The 19,675-nt window shown below is 39.2% G+C and overlaps 2 protein-coding genes and 1 pseudogene across 9 annotated transcripts in view; 1 reads left to right on the top strand and 2 right to left on the bottom strand.

The window, feature by feature from the left end:
- The window catches only part of RERE (arginine-glutamic acid dipeptide repeats), a 408,927-nt gene that overhangs the window by 101,608 nt on the left and 287,644 nt on the right, over nt 1-19,675 (top strand). Inside the window, exon 1 of one of the 8 annotated variants that reach the window (XM_025427258.3) lies at nt 12,172-12,561. The exons of 6 other annotated variants lie outside the window; for them this stretch is intronic. The gene's annotated coding sequence lies outside the window, so the exon portion shown is untranslated. Of the gene's footprint in view, nt 1-12,171; nt 12,562-15,453; nt 15,599-19,675 lie in introns of those variants that run through there. One more of the 8 variants, XM_025427259.3, reaches the window with a different exon arrangement.
- Nucleotides 3,197-4,352, bottom strand: LOC125755151 (heterogeneous nuclear ribonucleoprotein A1-like; annotated as a pseudogene).
- On the bottom strand, nt 8,565-12,241 carry LOC112647557 (60S ribosomal protein L31-like). Its single transcript, XM_035716121.2, has 2 exons — nt 12,030-12,241; nt 8,565-8,967 (listed from the first exon to the last, which is right to left on the bottom strand). Exons 1-2 carry the CDS (start codon nt 12,239-12,241, stop codon nt 8,577-8,579), a joined length of 603 nt encoding a protein of 200 aa, XP_035572014.2. The 3' UTR covers nt 8,565-8,576.

The raw sequence follows: 19,675 nt of genomic DNA, 5'->3' as shown, positions 1-19,675 counted from the left end.
TCCAATGTTCCCTCAGGTCAATTGACTGTTCTTTCTTTGTCACACCTGCTCTTTTTCTTACTCTCACACTCTGTAAGCAAAGAAATGGAGGCTATAACAAGGATGCCATTGGTCAAACAGATGTTTCTAACTTGAAATTACATGCACTTACGGTGTGGTGTGTTAACCACTCTTAACAACTGTGTTTACTATTGAAGCTGGGAATACAGACTTGGATTATAGTTTAGCCAGCGTTTCTTATACTGCTCTCCTGTAAATAGATTATTTTTAGTTTAAATTTTTGCTGCAAGCCTTTTCCCACCACTTAATTGACTCTTCAGTCACCACTTGCAGTGCTGCACATGTCAGCATTCCCACGGACGATAAACACACAATATAGTTGGCACAATGGCAGGTTCTTTGGGAATTACTGGACTCTTTCTGTCGCTTTTAATGCTGGGAGTGGGATCCATTCTGGTTTCCTTCCAGTTCTTTAATGGAGATTGGGGGAGTGTATGTCTATCTTCTTTCGAAGTTTACCCCAATAGTTCTTGGTGGTCACCGTGAAATTATCCATCTGAAACCTAACAGATTGTAAATGAAATAGGCATCCTAGTATTTGTTTTGCTGTTGCCTAATGATACCCTGTTTGAGTCATTGAATACTTTCAAAGCATAACCTTTAAAAGTGTGTTCCCACATCTTAATTTGCCACTTGGCACATTTAGTTCTAACAGACCAGAAGCAAATTTTGTTTCATGAGAAATTGCTTGCCAAACTTTAATTTAGGTCTTCTTAGAGGATTATTAATGAACCTGTGAAGTGGATGCAAGCACTCTGTTGACAAAACAATGGCATTAAAATTCAGCAGCGTGTATTCTCAATCAAAGACAAGGCATGGCTTTGGGGAGACACTGAAAACCACCATTGTTAGCCTAACGATAAGCATGTGATTCTGCCTCTAACTGGTATTTGGAATGTCCTCGATTCTCCTTTATTTGGTCCATCTTACTCCCTTTTTTAAAAAGCATTTCGCTGATTATGGAATATAACTTTGGATAAACAAATGAGTAAAATACTGAACATTGTTTAAATAATCCTGTTCAGTTCTTTGAAGGTGGATAATGTTATCTGTACTTTTGCTTTTATAGCATTTTAAAAAAGCTGTTACTTTAGTTAGTGGTAACATTTCTCATTAATGAATACTAAAGTTATTGTGTTTGAATTGGGCTGTTATATCATTTATTTTTAAAAATTCTTGTGATTGGATTTTTTCCCCTCTTTTTCCTTTTTAAAATTGGGATTATTATTATGGAGTGGCTAGATTTCAAGAGTCTTGCCGGCAGGTGGCAAAATAGAGTTCAATTTTCTCTGAAGAAAAGGATTTCTTTCAGCTCTGGTGCCTGAAATGATTGACTGTTCCTTTGGTTAGGTTTTTTTCTTTTCTTTTTTTTTTTTTAATTTGAAGTTCTGAAATTTACACCTCTCAATTCACCAGATGATCAAAGCACACCATAAAATGCTAATGGTATGTGTGAATTTTTCAAAAGAAGTAGTTCAGCAATATTGTTATCTTTTTTTATTTTAAGATTTTATTTTTTATTCATGAGAGACACAGAGAGAAAGAGGGGCAGAGACACAGGCAGAGGGAGAATCAGGTTCCATGCAGGGAGCCTGATGTGAGACTCGATCCTGGGACTCCAGGATCACGCCCTGGGCCAAAGGCAGGTGCTAAACCGCTGAGCCACCCAGAGATCCCCAGTTTTCTATTTTAGACATTATTTGCTGACTTTGCCTAGTGGGAGATGAGGATTTAGCTTTTTTATATCGCCTCCTTTTTTCCTCCATCTTCCCAGTGTAGTTATATTAAAGTTTGTGTTAAATCAATATTAAATCTTTCTATTCCTATGCCAGTATATATACTGTTAAAGATGAAGCACGTATGGTGGTACTATGATTTAATTCCCTTTCTTGTACAACTTCTTCAGTTTCTTTCCTGGAGTTAATAATTTCTTTCTCTCTCTCATGTTTATTTCTTCGTTTAGTTTTGTATGTTCCTATCTCTGAATCAGCCTTTCATTTCCAACAGAACTATATAAAACACCTTTCAGTGTAATGGAAAATGTTAAGGATGCTATAAGGCATTTTTGGTGGTATCCTTCTTGGAACTTTTTGTCTTTATTTATTTTTTAAAGACTTTATTTATTTATAGAGACAGAGAGAGAGAGAGAGAGAGAGAGAGGCAGAGGCAGAGACACAGGCAGAGGGGGAAGCAGGCTTCATGCAGGGAGCCTGATGTGGGACTCGTTCCCGGGTCTCCAGGATCACACCCTGGACTGAAGGTGGCGCTAAACCATTGAACTATCCAGGCTGCCCTTGTCTTGATTTAATGTCTTCATTTGTCACTTTGCTATTAGAAGGGATCTTCCTTTTCATCACTCTTGAGCATCTCCTTGGAGATAATTTTTCATGGACTTTTGTTTGATTCCCTCCGTTTGTGGAGTGATTTCCTGAAAGACCGTGCATGGAAAGTAAATGTTTTAAGGTTGTGAATGTCTGAAATGTCTCTGTTTTATACTCATACCTGATTAATAGTTTGGCTAAGTATAGAATTTTTGGTAGAATACTTGTGTTCCTTAAAATTTTGTAGGCATTGTTTTATTGTCTTCCAATATCCAGGAAGGGAGCCTGACCGTTATGTAGTGTACGTAGACTGAACACCAGAAGGACCTTTTTAGGGCTAGTTGTTGTTAGAGTGATGCCTTTTAAAAGATAAGATGGACACCTAGGGAATATCATTTTACTCCCATATATTAAATGAAAGTAGTTCAAAACCCTGTAGGAATACTGTGGAGGTAAACATTCAAAAATTTTAAGGTAACTATGAACATCAAATAGAAAACCACCTTGTTTTCTTTCTTCACACACACTGGGGTATAAGGCAGATCTTTGTGGTAATAACCCTTTTGTGTTCATATTTTAAAACACATTATCTTGATATTATGATTTTCCAAGGAGTGCCCTTTAGAATCCAATGGATTTTATTTTTTTATTTTTTATTTTTTTTAAAAGACACATTTATTCAGCGTCACGATCAGATTATTACATTTAGCAATCAACAGCATGGGTACAAAAAAAAATCTACATTAAAACCCTTTGTTAAAAAAAAATAATAAAACCCTTTGTTGGAATGCTTTACACTTTCCAGAACAAAATCTAAAGTAACCTATTATACAATTAGTCACAAATATAGTCCTCAAAGTTTTTTGCCCATACACATGAGTATTGTCTAAAACATGTCTTCTTTGTAGCAGCTAGGCCCTGCCACCACTGTGCTTGGCTGAGTTCACAAATCTGTTGTAACCTGTAACTTCCCTGTTACTTCTCTGACTGTCCTCTCCTGCTAAGCTTTGTTTTCTGGCAGTAATTAAAACCTTCTGCCACTGCCATAGCTGCTGCTGCTGGAACTGCCATAGCCACCTTGGTTTCGTGGTTTGGCAAAGTATTGGCCTCCACCACCATAGGGGCCAGAGCTTCTGCCTCCAAAATTTCCTCCTTTCATGGGTCCAGAATTTGAAGATTGATTGTTGTAATTGCCAAAATTGTTATAGCTTCCACCACCTCCAAAGTTGCTTCCATCATTACCAAATCCATTATAGCCAGCCCCACTGCCACCATATCCACCACCACCTCGACTGCCACCGAAGCCACCTTGACCACTGAAGTTCCCTCCACCACCAAAGTTGTCATTCCCACCAAAACCACCTCCACAACCACCACCAAAGTTTCCAGAACCACTTCGGCCTCTTTGGCTGGACGAAGCACTAGCCATCTCCCGCTTTGATAGGGCTTTCCTTACTTCACAGTTGTGGCCATTCACAGTATGGGATTTTTGAATGACAATCTTGTCTACAGAGTCATGGTCGTCAAAGCTCACACAAGTAAAACCTCTCTTTTTGCCACTGCCTCGGTCAGTCATGATCTCAATTACTTCAATTTTCCCATACTGTTCAAAATAATCTCTTAGATGATGTTCTTCAGTGTCTTCTTTAATGCCACCAACAAAAATCTTTTTCACAGTTAAGTGGGCACCAGGTCTTTGAGAATCTTCTCGGGAGACAGCCCTCTTTGGTTCCACGACTCTTCTGTCCACCTTGTGTGGCTTGCATCCACCTTCTCCGCAGTAGCGTAGGTGACGAACCCAAAGCCTCTAGAGCGCTTGGTGTTGGGGTCTCTCATTACCACACAGTCCGTAAGTGTCCCCCATTGCTCAAAATGACTCCTCAGACTCTCATTGGTTGTTTTGAAGCTCAAACCTCCGATGAAGAGCTTCCGCAGCTGCTCAGGCTCTTTGGGAGACTCTTACTTAGACATGACGGTGGTGGGAGGGGAGACTTTAACGATGCTTACTCGGCAGCGTCCAGGGGCAGAAGGGAGTAATCTAACTAAGGTATCTCCCAATGGATTTTAAATTGATAAGATACATATTATAATATTTGGATTCTTTGCTTTAAAATTTTGTAATATAACATTTAATTTCATGTAAATTGGAGTCCACAAATGACAAAACATTTCTTTCTGTTTGTTTAAAAAGGCTAAATAAAGAAAAGGCTAAATAAAGAATAGAATCATGAAACTAGATTTTTAAAAATAACTTTCATGTTGGCTATGTTATGAATTTCTTTTACACCCTAGTAGAGTTAAAAAAAAATTATGTACCCTCCCCCCCTTTTTTTGAGAGAGAGAGAGAGTGCGTGTGCGTGTGCGAAGGGGAGGGGCAGAGGAAGAAGAAGAGAGAGAGTCTCAAGCAGACTCATCCCTGAGTGTGGAGCCCATCTCTGGGCTTGATCCCAGAACCCTAAGATCATGACCTGAGCTGAAATCAAGAGTCACATGCTTAACCCACTGAGCCACCCAGATGCCCAAAGTATGTCCTTTTTTAAAAGCAGAAATCAATCATTTTGTTGAGAATAAACAAACTTTAAAAAATTAATCTACATTGGTTTCTTAGCAAAATTTGCATTCAAGGAGTATTGTCATTATATTTGATTTCTATTTAATTTAGTGTAATGAGAATGAATGGGGTGATCAATAGAAAACATGTATAAAATGGCAAGTATCAATTTTAATCCAGCTGCTAATTGTTGCTCTACGGCTGTTTTAGCACTCGTTACTACGGTTTTTCTTTTAGCCTTTATAAATTATCACAGGAGATAAACTGTTCTTCTACTATGTTCACTAAATTAGCTCCTCTTTTAATGTTGAAGGATAGCTTGGAAGATTTATAGTTCAGATTTCATAAGTCTTATTTTAGGATAATGTGGTTTTCTAGTTGTTTAGGCACCTTTTTGGCCTTTTCCCCAGGGACATTAATCCTTGGCTGGGAAGAATAAACTCTAGGCCTCCATAATACTTGACTGCAAACTGCAACCATAAAGCCTTAGACTCTTAAAACAAACATTTTTCAACCTTATAGCACAGACTTCCTGTTTTTAAAGCTTTTCTGACCTTCCTGAGAAAAGACCAATACAGCTATGGTTACATCCTGTGGTTATTGTCATTAACACACACACACACACACATGCACACACACACACACACACAACTATTGAATTTTTTAAAGCCCTTGAGTATAAAAGTGATTAATGCACCAAAAAATGTAAATAGCACTGGACTCATGTCTGATCTTTGCTAGGCTTTCAATAAAAGATAATAGAACCAGGTCAGCTTTTAATGCGTCTCTGTTTGCTCAAGGTCTGCTACAATTGGAATGTCAGGAAAATCTCACATTAAAAGGATCTGCCCTATTCTGGAGAGATTGTAAAAGAAGCATTTGGCAGTCATTTCCTTTCACTTGTGAGAAAGAACATGCTTTACATTGTAACTGTTTAAACATACCAGAGCCTGATAGGGCTCTCATATTTTTCATTGTATAGTTAGCTTGCTCTGCAGATTGGAGGGGATGATCTGTGTTTAGGTTTTATTGTTAAGAATTAATCAAATGATGTAATTGTTAAAAGTTAGCCCATGTTTTCCTTTGTACTGAGTTGTGTTTCCTGTAGCCCAAATATTTGCTTTTTCAAGTCAGTTAAAATTAAACTTGAATAGACGTTGTGAATTTGTCTTCACAATAATCTCACTCACCTCTAACCTCTCCTTCCTTCCTTCAAAAAAAAGAGAAGAAAAGAAAAAAAGAGAAAACACCCTGTGTTGTTTAGGTCAAACATTCTTGAGACTGTGACTTTTGATTTTGTCTTAGCCAATGTGTTGCATGTTTGAATGGATATTTTGAACTAAATAGTCTTCTGACATTTTCTAGAGAGAAGTGATTGGTTTTTAAGCAGAAAAGTACTGGGTTGTTAACACTACCTGTGATAAGGAACCTGGGAAATGGTACTCATTTAATGTTTTGAAACCTTTAAATTCATATTTTTCTGAAAATAGATGTTTGTAATTTTTATTTTAAAGGAGTTTATTTGGAGACACATTACCAGAGAGAACATGTGTCAGTTTTTTGTTTTGTTTTGTTTTAAAGAAGGGCAAAGCAGTGTTTGGATTTGTAATCATTATTTTAGTTGCACAAAAATCTGGTATTTTTAATTCAAGGGTGTAATGATTCTAGTTGGAGTTTTTCGTTTTCTTATGATTACTTCCAGTAAACTTGCTTGGATATGGTTTTATCATATGTTGTCAGCTCAGACAGTATGGAAAGGGCCCCATTCTAAACTCCCTGTCAAGGTCATAAGTCCTTGAGCTAATTTCTTCCACAGAACTCTTTTTAAAAAATTTTTGTAATACTTTTTCAAATGAGAAATCTCTCTTTTTTAACTGTATTTTTGTCCTTTCAGGTATTGTTTTATTGGAACATTATGATTTATTTCATCTGTACAATCCGGGATCATTAGTGTGTTTTAAAAATAGAGATGATAATGTCTTTAAGTTTTTTAAACACATGCTATCTTAGAGGTCTCTCTGTCTCTCTTAAAAGTTGCTTTAGGATCTGTTTCACATCCTGCATCCATTAGAGGGCTACATGCTTCGATGGACTTACTATGTTGGAAGAGTTTGCTGTGAGTCTCCACTGGAGTTAGTACTTCTGCTCTCTGTTCTTATAAAAATGGGACTTGGTGCTGCAAGCTGTGTCCCCTCTGCCCCCCAAGAAATGTTTTAATAATGTCGATAATTTTTCTGTTTCATGAAGTAATAACCCTTTAAATGTTTTTTTAGCAGTCGGTCATTGAAATACTTGTTTGAGGCTCTATAAGGAAGTGTAAAACAAAACAAAGTTGTATTAACATCCGACCTTAATGTTGTCCCTATATAATTTTGGAGAGTGTGCTCTTTATGGTTTAACACTATGGTGTAATTATAGTTACAGGTTAGTCTCCTTGGTTTTTAGAATCTGGTGTTTTAGAATGTTTTAGAATCTGATGTTATTTCTAGTTATTTTTCTTTTTTTAAAGAAAATTTTGAAAACTCCAGAGGTTTTGATACGTGGTGCCGTTTTGTGAGTTAGAAAACAGAAAGAGGAGACAGTTTGCTTAAAATTAGAACTATATTCTGCTCAGTAATACAAACCTATCTGTCTACACTCTGCAAACACAGCTAACAACTACTAACACAACCCTTTAGTCCATCACTGTTTGCTTGATTGACTTTGTTTGTTTTTGACATTTTGATAACTGGGGGAAAAGGTGAGCTTAATTACTGGATCTGGATGATTTTACTAGATAATGCAATAGGAAAGCGTGTGTTGATTGTCTCAACTTGATAGACTCTTGGCAGACCTCACTAAGTTATTGTTAGATGCATGTTACCTTTAAACTTTCATGTAAAAAAATACCGTCTCTGAGCTCCTTTGGTGGTCTTGGGGGGAGTAGTCCAAGGCCACCATCTTTAGAAGATGTGGCCAAGAGTCTTCCTGTGACAGAAACAGAGTGGCATAGAGAGTAAATGCAGTGCAGTTGTTGGAGGTTAAGGGTCAGGAATAGCTTGGGCCTTGTTCAGCTAGTGCTAAGGTTATACTTTACATTTCCCTTGTGTACTGTTTCTGGTCATAGCTTTAATGTTAGTTTAGCTAGACTTTGTATTTAATTATAACTGTTAGGGTAAAGTCAGATGTCAGCTCACTAGGCTGCATGCTGAGGCCTGTAGAATATGGAGTGCTTTGCTTCTAACCACATCTGTTGTCTCCTCTCATTATCTGTTAATGGTACTCAACTTGACAGGGTTGTTTTGATAAATGTAGGGGTTTCTAAAACCTGGAGCTGGAATTTCAGTGGAATGGAACTCATGACAAAAGGAAACAGAGACAGGCCAGGGTAAGATCCTGTGGGAAACAAGAACAGCCATGTGGAATGCTAAAAATAACAGGATTAATTTGGAGGTCAGGGTCCGGTATATCTAATATTTTTAATTCATCTCACACATTCTTTTACTTTTTCATATGCTCAAGTGCAAAACTTGTTGCGAAATTATTATTGCAAAAACTAGCATTTCTCATCTATAGATCTCCTAACTTACAAGCTGAGATTAATAGGATTTATTTTTTAGTTTTTATTTTATTGCAGTTTCATACGTTTATTTGACAATCAGCGATTAGTTCTCATCCACATTAACAGTTTGTAGATTTTTGAAAGTGGTGACAGGTACGTAGGTAACCAGCGTATAGAGCTTGTTTGGTGAATCTTCATCCTCGTTACATTTTCTGGACAACCGCACACGGATGCGGTATGGAACATTCCTTATTCCTTTGGCCCAGACAGCTTTGTTGAGCTTGGTGTCAATGTGCACATCTGGAGTTCCCATCTCCTTCATGGAAAATTTCCAGATCTCTTTGAGTGCCTGAGGGGCACACTTCTTGAAACCCACTCCATGGATACGTTTGTGAATGTTGATTGTGTATTCTCTGGTCACTACCTCGTTGAGGGCAGAACAGCCCTTCTTCTCGCCACCCTTCTTTGCAGGAGCCGTTCTACTGGGCCCTAGTTAGAAAGAGGTTTAATAGGATTTAAAATGAATTCTTGTTTGAGGAATTGGGGAGTGTGGTTTTGGAATGGTCTGTCACCACTGACTGGTGTGTCCTCAGGTCAAAAGAACTCCATGAAGGCTTTTATGTCAGGGAAATAGAGGTCTCTTAGAGAAAAAAATGGAAGAAAAGTTCAGTGTGAAAGAGAGCTGAGGATTATCCTCTTCCCTTGCAGAATTTGGTGGTACTTTTGCATTCCGAGAGAAGTGTTGAAGACAGACTAAAGTACCATGTGCTTTTAGATTTTTATATTATGTTTATATTGTTACCTGTGTACAAGATTTAGTAGTCTGTCCACTTTATCCACTGCTGTTTGCCTCTCTTAAATGCCAGGTAAGTAGGAAGAATTTGGTTTGAATAAATTAATGATGGCTGGGATCCCTGGGTGGTGCAGCGGTTTGGCGCCTACCTTCGCCCCAGGGCGCAATCCTGGAGACCCGGGATCGAATCCCACGTCGGGCTCCCGGTGCATGGAGCCTGCTTCTCCCTCTGCCTATGTCTCTGCCTCTCTCTCTCTCTCTTTCTCTGTGACTATCATAAATAAAATTAAAAAAAAAATTAATGATGGCTTTTGTACTTCGTTAACTCTTTAAAAAAAAAAAAGAAAAGTGAACCTTGCAAATAGGAACTGGTTAGGGTCTCCGTGTTTTTAATGAATTACTCTGGGCACAATTATTTATATCTTTATAAAGCAGGGATAAAAATCTTCTTTTACTAGACTTTTAAAGGTTAATAAAATAAATACTATTAATAGCTATAGATGCTGCTTATTTGACAGATGCTCTTTTGTGCCAAGAACTGTGCAGAGAATATGCAAAATGAGTAAAACAAGGTTGTTCCTCTGTTCACTTATTTATTCCACAAATCTGTATGTATGACACCTGGTATTTGATAATGAGCAAATATATAGAACTTTCTCTAACGGAACTCACTGTCTAGAGGGGTCTATGGACATTAACCAGATAATCACATCAATGAATTACAAACTGAGGTAAGTGCTCTTAAGGGAAAAAACACAGATCTCTGGGAACTTATGACAAAGGAACTTAGCCTAGAGTGGGGCCTCAAGGGAAGTTACTCTGACAAAGTGATATTTGACTTGAGATGAAGGAGTAGTATAGGTTTTAAACTGTGTGTGTGTGTGTGTGTGTGTGTGTGGACTAACAGGGAGAATGTCCTGCTCTAATGGGAAGAAGCAGTGTGCTGCTGGCCTGTGGTAGAAATCCTGATACCTTGGGAAATTTGAAAGACTGGTATAACTGGAAGGTGGAGGTCTAGGAGAGGATGCAAGACAAGAGTATTAAGTATCATAAAGTGCTGTCAAAGCATTTAGAATCCCTGACAGACTAGATACAGCATGAATTCAGAATAGAGCAGTTTAGTTATTCTTAACAGCCCTTTACAACTCAGTGTAAACCAGCATTTTTAAAAGGGTCTACAAAAACAAAACAAAAAAAACCAAAAAACCCACCCAAAATAACCAGAACCCTTGTCATACTCTGCCATGTATCTAGATATAGATGGTTAGAAAATTTGAAGTGTGTCCATGTACAAGAGTGACTTTTGTAGCTAGGCTTTAGGGTGGATTTCATCTCTGACGTATATGGAGTGATCTCAGTGCCACTTGGTTACGTAGCAGATTTCGAAGCCGCAGATCCTCTCAGGATGATCTCAGTGAGGAATGGTGTTTAGTGGAGCTTAGAGCAGAGCTACACTTGCAGTATAGACCACCTCTGATTTGTATTGATCACAGCTACCTTTCAGGATGGCAAAGGCATTATGCTTCATCAGGTCTTGCTCTCACTACATGTGTTGTGTTAGTGGTTTTAGATAGATATTTCTATCTCCTGTAGAATAACTTGATTTTTCTTTGAGAGAAATTAGCAGAATGATGTTTAAATAGCAAATGGACATATCACTTTGGTTATCTGTGCCAGCAAGGCAGGAGGACCCCTGTACTCTATGCTCTCCACTCTGACCCCCTTTGAGAGTCTTTGGGCTTATCATTTTATCTAAATCTCTGACTATTGGTAAGGGGGTATCTAATAATTCAGCAACTTTATTGGACTTTGGAAGGTCCAATAACATTTATAAAGCTATTTCAGAGTTCCATGAAACTTGCCTGGAAGGCAAAAGGTGTATTATTGAAAATAGCAAAAGAGATCATTTAAATTTTGAGCTTGTAACTTCAGATTTGGGTTGACATTGAGTGAGTTTAATACTTTGAATTCATATGCTGTAGGGAATGTGTTTTTAAAAATTTGCTATGGATTGTCTTAATCGGAACAAAATGATCTTGAGGGTTACGGGCATACCTAGTATAAATGCAGTTTAATGTTACTAAATTTTAGGGGAAGAAACTAACTTGAGATTAACAGTGGGTAATCTATTTAGATGCACATAAAAAGTAGAGTTAATGAGGGGTTTGGGGTAGTATATATGTTTATTTAAGGCCACATGGCAAAAAATAGACATTTATTTTGCTTCCTTATTAGATGGATTTCAATCAAGCCTAATTTAAGATAAACCTTGTCTAGCAGAGGGACCTTTATTTTTCTGTGGAAAAAGGATCAGAGAGATAATAAGACTTTTAAACAAATGATTTACAGAGAATTCCTAAAAACTGTAAGGAAAATTGGGGTCAGAAATGTTGACCTCAAACAATGCTTCTTTCTATTTGCATCTTTGAAACAAATGTTCTGCATGCCTATGATTATTGGTTATTTCATCTGCATTTTGTTAGACGTCAGAGGTGGTTGGCATTAATATTCCTCGCGGAAGCAGAGGCAGCTCTAGGTTGTGTGAACTGCTGATCAGAGGGATGCGCTGCCTCTTTAATATCTTGCTTGCAGATGCATTTTCTAGCTGACCACGCTATTAAGAGCTGCCATCAATCACGCAGCCTCCTAGTTCCGGCTGTCGGGAGGGGAGGGAGACATGGGGAGAGAAGAGGCTAGCCTAGCTCGGAAGGAGATAAAATTGCAGTGGCGTGTGTGTATGTGTGTATGTGTGTATGTGTGTACGCGCGCCCCCGCCCGCCGTGGTGGAGGCAGGCAAGGGTGCGCGCAGAGCAGTCCGAGCTCCAGCCCGGGTTTTTCCGGTCGCCGCCGCCGCCGCCGCCACCGCTGTCGTGGGGTGGCTGCTCTTTCTCTCCCGGCGTCTGGGTCACAGGCATGTGGCAGTGTTGGCCCGGCTGCCCGGGCTGAAGGAGCGCGAGCCGGAGCAGCGGCTGCATCCCCCAGCCACGGGCGGGGCCCCACGCCGCCACCTCCCGAAGCCACCGAGCTGGGGGACATGAGCCCGAGCTGCGCTGCCCTGTGGCCGCCAGGGCCTCCTTTTGTTTAGCAAGTGCATTTCACGCCCCGAGCCCCTGCCCGCCCCGCCCCTGCCTGCGGGCCTGAGTTTGGGGGCCCTGCGCTGGAGGAGGACGAGGCCTGCGGGCTCAGCTCCTGCCGCGACCCTGCCGCAGGCAAGTGGCCAGAGCCTTATGCTGCAAGGGGGATGCGGGTCGCGGGTCAGGAAGTTGGACAAGTGTGGGCACAGGGACTCTCGGAGGTGGGTGTACTGAGAGTGTTGTAGCTGACCCTGCAAATATGAACCACTTTGGTATTAAGAATGGTAATGGCTTTCCAGGAATCAGGAATCAGTTTTTGGTAGTGTCCCATTGCATTTTTGTTGGGTTTAGTGGGTTTTTTTAATCACTCAAACTCTAGAAATCCCAACTAAATAAACCAATTAAAAAATACCCTTCAGGGCAGAGAAAACACTATTTTTAAAAGATTTGTGTGTGTGTGTGTGTGTGTGTATTTGTGTGTATGTGTATGTTTGTTTTTGTCTTTTCTGAAAGGAATATGTTACTAAAGAGCAAAGTAATCTAGTCACTGATTAAAAACTTCATTGCTTTCTGTGGAGTAAATTTAATTTTAAAGATACAATGAATTTGATGGACTTGATTATGGCTACATAAGTGACAAATATAATTTGTTTCTGGGACCAAAAAGCTGTTGTTTTGCCAGACTAGCTAAAATGCAGAGATAGTTTTGAAAAAGATGGCTTTAACTTTAAATTGTTAAAATTGTTTTGGTTTGAGGTGCCAGCTTCCCCTCTCCTTCCCCTTGTTTACTCGGCTCTCCTTGAGGCTCTGGGGAGACCTGCTTGACCACTTTCCTGTTTGCTGAGACTTGTTTAATGGGTTACTTTGTTTTACTCTCCGCTTTTAGGCTTTCCTTGGGCACATGTTCTGCTGCTCTCCTTGGGGCATTGTTTGGCTGGAGGCTGCCTCTTAGCCATATGGAAATTTAAAAAGTGTCATGTAAAAAAACCTAGGGGTCAACAAGGATTAATTTTTCCCTTTGAAAATTGTGTCTGTGTGGTTTAAGATTGAGACACTGAGTGAAAGTTGAGAACAAGAGTTGATAAAGTCCTTAAAATTCTGTGCCAAAATTAATGTATTGAGCTTTTTTCCCTTCTTTTCTTCCTCCTTCTCTTCTCCTCCTCATTCTCCTCCTTCTTTTTGGCTAGGAACTCCACATGTAAAGTAGACATGATTTGAAACCTTACAGATGGGAACAATATCCCCTGTAAGCCCGTTGATCTGTGGGCAATTATTTCCAGATGCACAACCAACTCTACATTTTTATGCATGTGTTAGATTTGAGCTCTAAGAGACACTTGCCCTTCTGAATATTTACATTGCTTAGTAAAATAACACAAGGCAGACATTTTAGAGGCTTAACAGCAACTTCACAATACTGTGGGAGCAGCAGTTAGAAGCTTGTATTTGTTTTTTCCAACTCTGTAATTTAGTAGTGTTTAAACCATTTTATAAAGATCTCTGAGACCAGTGAAAGGTGGTTTTCAGTCCAGAGCACTTGAGTGCTCATTGTACTCTGGCAGGCCCTGGTGCTTGGCAGGCGGCGGCGCTTGAAATGTTATTTGATCTGGTTGCGTGATAGAATTGACTAACGTTACACTTTTCCTTCCCCTGGCTGTTGAGAGTAATGCATCAATGTACTTGTTCAGTGACTTATTTAAAGACTTACCCTACATTCATTCACTGTAAGAAGGGTTTTAGAAAAAGGCCATTTAAATTTTTGTCTTGTTTTTGTGGTTTTGCATTTATGAATTGAGGCGAGAGCTGACGTAATGTAGCTGTACCACTTCCTTTGTGTGTGTATGGTTTTTTATAGCCAGTGTTCCTATAGGATATGTTTCAGTCCGCATGGTTGTGATTATTTCTGAAATGCTTGAATGTATATATATTCCAAATTCAGGTATCATCAGCTATGTGCCAATTTATTGTTTACATTGCCTGTGGGGGAGGCAAAGAGTGGGATGGTGAACCCTGTCACCCTTTCAGTAGGGTTCAGTGAATTGCCTGTGTGTTATGCAGACTAGCTTTTCATTTTAATTAGTGCAACTGTGTACAGCTGTTAGGTCAGACTGCATTGGCTGCCCTTGCAGGGTGGTTTTATCTTACACTGAGGTTTTATGGACTTGTCTGGCTGTGCTTCTTAATCCCTCTCCCATAGCCACTATGCTTGCCTTTAAGCAAATGATAGAACAAGACAAGCTTTTGTTTACTCATGAAATAGTTGTTAGAGATTTATTTTTGGTTTTGAGGAAATTGGTAAACCATGTAATTTATTGGTAGGTATTACATTGACTATGCTTTTCCAAGGTCAGAGGGTTTTGCTTGCTATTGTGTAGTCTGGGTAGCCAGTGGAACCATCCATTTTATAATGACCTAGGAAGCCAGTATTTAAAAAACAAAACAAAACAAACAAGCCTGCTTTTTATTTGCTATTCTAGGCTTAGTTTGTAAAACAGAAGTAAATGTTAAGCTCCATGAGAGAACATGGCTAAACTGTTTCTCCCAGTCTCTTTATCTCTTGTTACATTGTAACCAAAGGGACTGAGCCAGCCATTGACTAACAACAGTTTGGCCAAGGACTGGGTGATTGATGGAAGGTTTTAGAAATGTCTGTTCAGGGACATGTGTGGGCACCTTTAAATGTTAAAAAAGTCTTTTGGCTCCAACTTACTAGTAAGTATTCAGATCGAGTGGCTTTGAGTGTTTGAATATAGGACTGTGACAAAAGCCAGGTTTTTTTGGGTCATAAAATAGATTGTGATGTGAATGACACATTTTTCTTGGTAGTCTGGTCTCCTTACTGTCTGCCTCTGTCTTTGGACACTCACTACCACAGGCTTCTACAATTGTCCTCTACATTTCTTATAAAGGAGTAAAAGCCACAAAACGGACTGAAATCTGTTTATACATAGAGCCTTTTTCAAAGCTCCAGTTACTGATAGAAGAACAAGGAGATATGCTATTAGGATTGCTGCGGTGGGGTAGGTGGGGTAGGTGGAGTAGGGAGGTTGACGTAGGTTTAAGTTGTTTTTTTTTTTTTTTTTAACTCTTGGGAGAAGTGAGTCCTTCTCAAAATAACCTGGAATGAGGAAAGAAAGTGCAGCATTTTCTAGAAAATATGTTAATTTCAATTGTAGTCTATCTAGAAAATGTTTTCTCTAATTAAATCAAAACATTTAGATTGACAACAGCAACTGCTGAATCTAAGGAAAAATAGAAGTAAGTATCCTAGGTCTAAACAGGTTATTTTAAAAGACCATAAGTTTTTTTTTTTTTCCCCCGAGACCGTATTTTTAGAATCCAAATATTAACGGTGATTAGGGTCATGGAGTTGATGTGCCAAATCTGTTTAGTCCTTGACATAGTTGATATATATTTGTAATGAATAAAACAAAATAATAATGTTGACATTTAATTAGAAAAAGCATAATCGTACTTAGTGTTTAATGCTGTATATGGAGCTCTGCTGGTATATATTAAGTACAGCTTATTGGTTGATAGCTGGGCTTGCCTGAGTTCTGTTCCTAGCTTTACGGAGTATTTCTTGTGAGACCTTTAATACGTTATTTAGCGTCTTTGTGACCAGGAGGAAAATGATCAGTCTACCTCAGCGGGTATGCAAAATTCTTAGAATGTGTCTGGCACATAATAACAACTAATATTTAATATAGTGAGCACTAATTCTGCTCTAGGTACTGTTTTAATTGCTAAAGAAAAAAAAAAGATGAAGCCCTGTCCTTAGAGCACTTACATTCCAATGGAAGAAGACAATACAAATTAAAGGGGGCCTGATGATCTGTGCAAAGATGGGACTTTTGGGCATGCCAGTGGTTTTTAGAAGCTTAATATGGGAAATTTAACATCACTTTCTAAAGCCACCATTCTTTCTTTTCTTCCCTGATAAAATGTGTCTCACACAACTAGGTGATGTATTAGCTCACAGGTGAAATAGAGAAGGCAGAACAGATGTTTTTTTGGAAAGAAAAAAAAGGAAAATGGAAAAGCAAAGAAGTTAAGGATTGTAATTTGTCAGTTTAAGTGTCAAACAGAAGAAGGGGAATGTTGACTCATGCCCATCAATAAAAGGAAATATAATGTAGCCATTAAGAATCATCATGATATAAAAAGCCCTAATGTAAAACCCAGTAGAACAAAACCATAGAAGCCGAACTGCTTATGCATTGTAATTCCAAACTATATGCACACCCACATGTACTCAGAGAATCTAAGGAGAAAGGTTAGACAGAAATAGTCCAAATGTTAATAGTGCTAATCTTTAGATGATGGGATTATGCATAACTCCATTTCCTTAGTATTGTTCTGTCTTTGCATGCATTATTTAATCCTAGTAGGTTTAAATACCCCTCTGTTGTACACAGGAAGCTGAAGTTTAGAGCGGTCAAGGCCTCACAGCTACTGAGGCCAGTAGTCCAAGCCAAACTCTGACCTCCTATTCTTAATTTGACCAACTCTCATCCTACAAGAGGTGACCTTTGTTAAAAGGGCCTCCTCTGGTCTTTTCCCCCACAGCTGTGGCCCACATGGTTTTGAGATGTGTTTATACTAACTAACCAGACGATACTCTTGGATTCTCATGTAGAGGGAGCTAGTGCTGAGGCAGTGCATGTACGTGTAGTTATTAGAACAAAAATGCCAATATGCTGGGAAGAGGAGGAAATGGAAGAACAGTTTGCGAGAAGGAGGTCTGAAAGGTACAGCAGTATGAAGGAGGGACAGAGGGCCGAAAGTGCAAAGCAGGAGGTTGCAGGACCAGCACATATTGGAGGTCCGGACTCCAATATGGAGGTCCGGAGAATGTGAACTGAGAGCACTACTGAAAAAATACTTACTCTTTTCCTCAGGAGTGAGTAGAACCCCTGAGAGTTGGGTGCAAGCAGAACAGCCCAGGAGGGTGAAGGAAGGCCAGCGCTGAGTAGAAGCTAGTTTGTGGTTTGCTGAGAAAATGTTGAGTTTGGCAGTGAGATAATGAAGTGCCAGAAGGTGGCTGGAAGGAGCTGCAGGTTAATAGCAGTAACTGGTCAGTACTTTAAGAGGTTAATGCTAATGGCATTCTGTAGGTAGAATTTTATAATGATTAATATGACCATTGTATTCAGGTTTGGGGATAAAATGGGGGTAAAGGCTGTGAATCACTTTAGAAAGTAGAAGACATTTTAATTTCAGAGGATTAGTTAGAAGTTACCTGTAAAGAGTTTTTAAGAATACCATAGGTTAAGCATCGGAAATCATTTATAAAATTAAAGTATGTATGCCAGCAAAGATTTGAAATAATTACTTGGTTCTAAAGATGAACAATTAGGTCTCTTTCTCCTGTCTTATTTTCCATAAAGTGAATGAGCTTTTGTAGTTGTGGTTTTAAAAAAGGGTCAGTTTATATGTGACTGTTGAACTTCAAAGGAACAAAATAGATTGAATATACTGTGCATTTGAAAGATTGCTTAAGTCAAAAGCCTCCAGATGGTGTGTACTGCTGTGTTCACAGCTGTATTTACTGCAAGCTCACCAGATTATCTACTAATAATTTAAAAATAGCTGGTTGGAAACAGTGGTATATTCAAGTCTCTGCTGGTTTTGAACCTCAACAGCAGTAGTGACTTCACTTGTATGCCTTTAGAGAATGCCAGTTGAAATTACTTACTTCCTTTTGCCTTGCCTTCAGGATTTCTTATTTGGGCCAGCTTATGTGTTTTACAAACAACCAGAGTACTTACATACAGAAGCAGATAAATAACCAGCTTTTTTTAATGTGGTCTTTTAGGAGCACGATGGAGAATGGCTCTTGATTATCTTTAAAAAATGTTTTTGTTGTTTTACTATCCTTTTATCTTTTAAAATTTTTTAAAAAAGTGTTAAATATATTGCATTGATACCTTATACTGATATAACATCATATAGAGAACTTTCTGTATTTTTTGGTATTACCAACAAACACAGCAATAAAACCCCTTCAAAACTCAGATCTACTCCCCAATACAAAGGTTTTTTTCTTTTACGGAGATTTAATAAAAGTTTTTTTGAAGCACATAAATTACTAAATCTTAATTTTTTGGAGGGGCCATATGTACTATTATTTATTTGCTTAGTAATGCATAAATTAAATATAAAACAGGAGAATAGTTTAAATTTAGGAATTTTAAATATGTGAGGGCTAGTAAAGACACGTACATTAATTAAAACTTGAACTTCTTGAACAATTATTTTCTAGTTTTAGATATTTCATTATTTTGTCTTTTGTGTGTGGATATTTTAATAATTAGGAAAGTTGGGCTGAAGAATTTTTACTTGTGTATATATTCTTTGGTTTATTTTTTGTATTTTTTTATTGGAGTTTGATTTGCCAAAATATAGCATAACACCCAGCGCTCATCCCATCAAGTACCCCCCTCAGTGCCCGTCACCCAGTCATCCCATCCCACCCCACCTACCCCCCCTTTGTTTTGTTTTCCTCCCACCCTCTGCTTTTATCTTCTTCCCAAGTCTTTGATCATCTACTAGGTAGTTTCTCCTTTCCTTCCCTTCTCCCTTCCCTTCTCCCTTCCCTTCTCCCTTCTCCCTTCTCCCTTCCCTCTTCCCTTCTCCCTTCCCCCTTCCCCCTTCCCCCTTCTCCCTTCTCCCTTCCCCCTTCCCTTCCCCCTTCCCCTTCCCCTCCCTTCCCTTCCCCCTTCCCCTCCCCTTCCCCCTCCCCCTCCCCCTCCCCCTCCCTTCCCTTCCCTTCCCTTCCCTTCCCTTCCCTTCCCTTCCCTTCCCTTCCCTTCCCTTCCCTTCTCTTCCCCCTTCCCCCTTCCCCCTTCCCCCTTCCCCCTTCCCCCTTCCCCCTTCCCCCTTCCCCCTTCCCTTCCCTTTTCTTTTTCTTTTTTTTTCTTTTTTTAAAGATTTTATTTATTCATGAGAGACACAGAGAGAGAGAGGCAGAGAGACAGGCAGAGGGAGAAACAGGCTCCATGCCGTGAGCTTGACAGTGGACTGGATCATGCTCTGGGCTGAAGACAAGTGCTAAACCGCTGAGCCATCCAGGGATCCCCCTAGTCTCTTCTTTCATAGGCTGTGCTTGTTCCACAGAGCATAATTCTCATGTTGATTAGATAAGGGGGAATATTCAGTAGTGGAATGTTCACCTTTTTTTTTTTTTTAAGATTTAATTATTTATATGAGAGAGAGATAAAAAAAAAAAAGAGGAAAAGGGAGAATCCTCAATTACCCTGGACTCCCTACTGAATGTGCCAGGCTCTATTTCAGGACCCTGAGATCATGACCTGAGTGGAAATCAAGAACCGG

This window comes from Canis lupus, chromosome 5 (assembly GCF_003254725.2).
Source record: "Canis lupus dingo isolate Sandy chromosome 5, ASM325472v2, whole genome shotgun sequence".
In the NCBI taxonomy this organism is placed as follows: Eukaryota; Metazoa; Chordata; class Mammalia; order Carnivora; family Canidae; genus Canis; species Canis lupus.
The sequence above is the reverse complement of the archived record's forward strand: the minus strand, read 5'-3'. Positions and strand labels throughout refer to the sequence as shown.